Source organism: Bactrocera latifrons, unplaced genomic scaffold, assembly GCF_001853355.1.
Source record: "Bactrocera latifrons isolate USDA-ARS-PBARC rearing strain unplaced genomic scaffold, ASM185335v1 scaffold_3, whole genome shotgun sequence".
Taxonomy (NCBI): Eukaryota; Metazoa; Arthropoda; class Insecta; order Diptera; family Tephritidae; genus Bactrocera; species Bactrocera latifrons.
In genome coordinates this window covers 3150699-3153522 of record NW_017536629.1, presented here as the reverse complement: position 1 = coordinate 3153522, position 2824 = coordinate 3150699, and the positions used below count along the sequence as shown (strand labels likewise).

At 30.4% G+C, this 2824-nt stretch overlaps 1 protein-coding gene across 4 annotated transcripts in view; it reads right to left on the bottom strand.

Moving 5' to 3' along the window:
* Nucleotides 1-2824, bottom strand: part of LOC108970438 (microtubule-associated protein tau) — a 56513-nt gene continuing 53689 nt past the window's right edge. For 3 of the 4 annotated variants that reach the window (XM_018935807.1, XM_018935810.1, XM_018935811.1), the window contains one exon: nt 1-76. In XM_018935807.1, the coding sequence (XP_018791352.1) occupies nt 11-76 (66 nt within the window). In that variant the 3' untranslated portion in view covers nt 1-10. Of the gene's footprint in view, nt 77-696; nt 841-2824 lie in introns of all 4 variants that reach the window. The other variant, XR_001993481.1, reaches the window with a different exon arrangement.

Below are 2824 nucleotides of genomic sequence, written 5' to 3'. Positions count from 1 at the left end.
CTTAATTTGTTTAACTCTGCTGATTTAAATTTTCATCGGCACCAGTTGTTGAAGTCGTCATGGATGGTTGTGGACTCTGTGTTTAAGAAGAAATGATTCAAATAAAAAATATCAAATCATAAACTATCACCACAAGTTTACACATTCAAAATTACACTGAAAAAAATCATATTATCACAAAAAACGAAAAAAAACCTGACGTATAAAACCATTAAAGAGGAATGTCAGTAAGAATTAAGCAAAATATGCGAAAATGAGTAGAAGCAGAGGAGAATGGAATGCAGTCTGATTAATTATTTTACATACGATAATATATGGTATATGGAAAGTAAAAATGAAAAACATTATTAATTAACATTTAGAGCACCCACTTAGACGATTTATATGTTGCTATGTACAGTTTCACGCATATAGTATATACATACAAATACTATATGGTATATATAATATGTGTATAAACAAATATTTGTATTAATGCAAATGAGGGTCCATGGATCGCAGGTACAAAATGTTCGAATGCAGTTATTTGTGTTATAGACTTAGGCTTTTGTATTTTCAAGGAGCAACAAGTAGTACGCAGTTGAGTCTGCTTAGTAGTTATTTGAAGGGTCTCTACAGACATTAGTCATTTTATGCATGAAATTTACGCTGTTTTTTTTTTAACTTTTTTAATTATATATATGCTTTCGAACTTACTTAAGACGTTGGTTGTTGATGGTTGTGTGAATATATATTTATATTTTAGCAGATATACTTTTGTTTTGGTAGTTTCGCATGACAGTTAGGGACTATCAGTTCAATATTTCATATGCATATTCAGTAAAAGGTATATAAATATTCCTATAAATATAAATAGTTAACTTATTTCTCTGTTACGCACAATTATTATAAGTTTTTTTTTTTTGTTAAAAAAATTATTAGTTATACAATTTCTTAAGCTACCTAAGGACGTTATATTTCTAACCAGTGGTTGAACAGTGTTACCACTTTTAAATTAATTTGTGTTATTTATTTGATGATTGCGATGTTTATGTAGAAGTATGTGAAAAATATTAAAAAGTACAAAAAAAAATAAATAATAGTTAATACAAAAATTGTATCTTATGGCTGTAAGAAATTTCATTTGGAATTTAAAAAGATGAAAGTATAACAGAAAAATTGTTAGAATACCAAGAAAGTCGATAAAATATCGAACGAGTGAAAAACTAAAGCTTACCAATTAGAAATTATACTCTTTTTTTACAATCTCAGCTTGAAGGCTTTGTACTGTGGGCAAAACGTAGTAAGACTTTTTGATCTCTATTTCGCTTGGTTGGTATGACTGTCAGTGGCATCTGTGCCAAATATCTCATCACAATAGTCATTATTGTTTAGTACACACTTGTCTTTCTTAGGTACTTAAAATGATTTCGAGGATGTTTAGGATGAGAAAAGTTCCATTAAATGTTGTGTATGAAATCAAATTTTTGGTTTCAAAATGTTGAAAAGTTCTTTTGGGATAATTATTTGACGCGAGCAAATATTTTTTATTGCCACAAATTCGAGAACCCTAAGACTGCCATCAACTGATTATCAGCACGTCAACAAAACTACGGATTTGGGACTTTAGAATCGACGATTAACAGATTAAAGTCTGTGAAAAAATGCTTTCCGACTACAAGGATATCATGAAACGTATCATTAGCTGATTAGATAAGTCTTGGATCTATGCTTACGACCCGGAAACAGACAATCTATCGACTGAATGTCGTGGCAAAAGTGAGCCGAACCGAAAAAACCATGTCAAAGCAGTTTAAAAATCAAGGTTATGTTGACAGTTTTCTTCGATTATCGATCTCGTACCGACCGGCCAAACTGTCAACAAGGAATACTATTTGAATTCTACGAGTTATTTTCGTAGAAGCAGGTTACGATACTGCACCGTCGCATACTGCATTGATTCTTTGTAAGTTTTTCGCCAAATTTTCAACCAATAACCTAAACTACCGCTCCGAGGAAACCGCTTTGAGTCAATTGAACACTTAGACAACCGTTTCGAGAATCGGAATTGGAATTGGTCGGTTTCGAAGAACAAGTAAATAATTTTAAAATTATGAACAAAGTCTGACTATTTTTTGCTCATAGTAGTCGAAGTTCTTCTTACTGCAAGTTTTTGATCTGTCCAAAAATGAGTTTTCCTGGTCAAAAACGAGTAATATTTTGGGTAAAATTTCACTTTTTTTAGTTTTTTTTGTTTTTAGCAAACGTCGCCATTTTGTCAAATGTTGATGTATTTTTGAACTTTACATTTTTGTACGGGCAATATTTTCAAGAAATAAATGTGTTTTAGTTCTTGCACGGAACCACCGAAAACACGGAGATCACGTACATCTCGAAATGTTCGTTTGGACATTTTTATCGGCAGGTGGCGTTAGAGTCGAGATGGTAGGAGGATCATGTCATTGATCAGATCGGTTGATATTTGTATTTTTTTATTGTATAAGGAAATTATTTTACTATACAAAAGCTTTGAGCCATGAATTATTAGTGCATTTTAACAAAAAAGAATATTTCATTACTAAACACTTAATTGGTTGCTCATTTTATCATAAATGGTTCATAATTGTAAGTAATTTTCGAAAATATATAATGTTAGAATACCTAACATAGTACAGATATATTTTTCTGTTAAAAAGGCTTGCCTGATATTACGAAAATTAATCGAAAAACCATCTAGGTTCCACACAATAAATTAAGAAAAAATAGAAAAACTATTTCAATCAATTTAGAAGAGTAAATAATTTTTTTAAACAGAAATGAAGGAAAACATTTAAATATTTATATA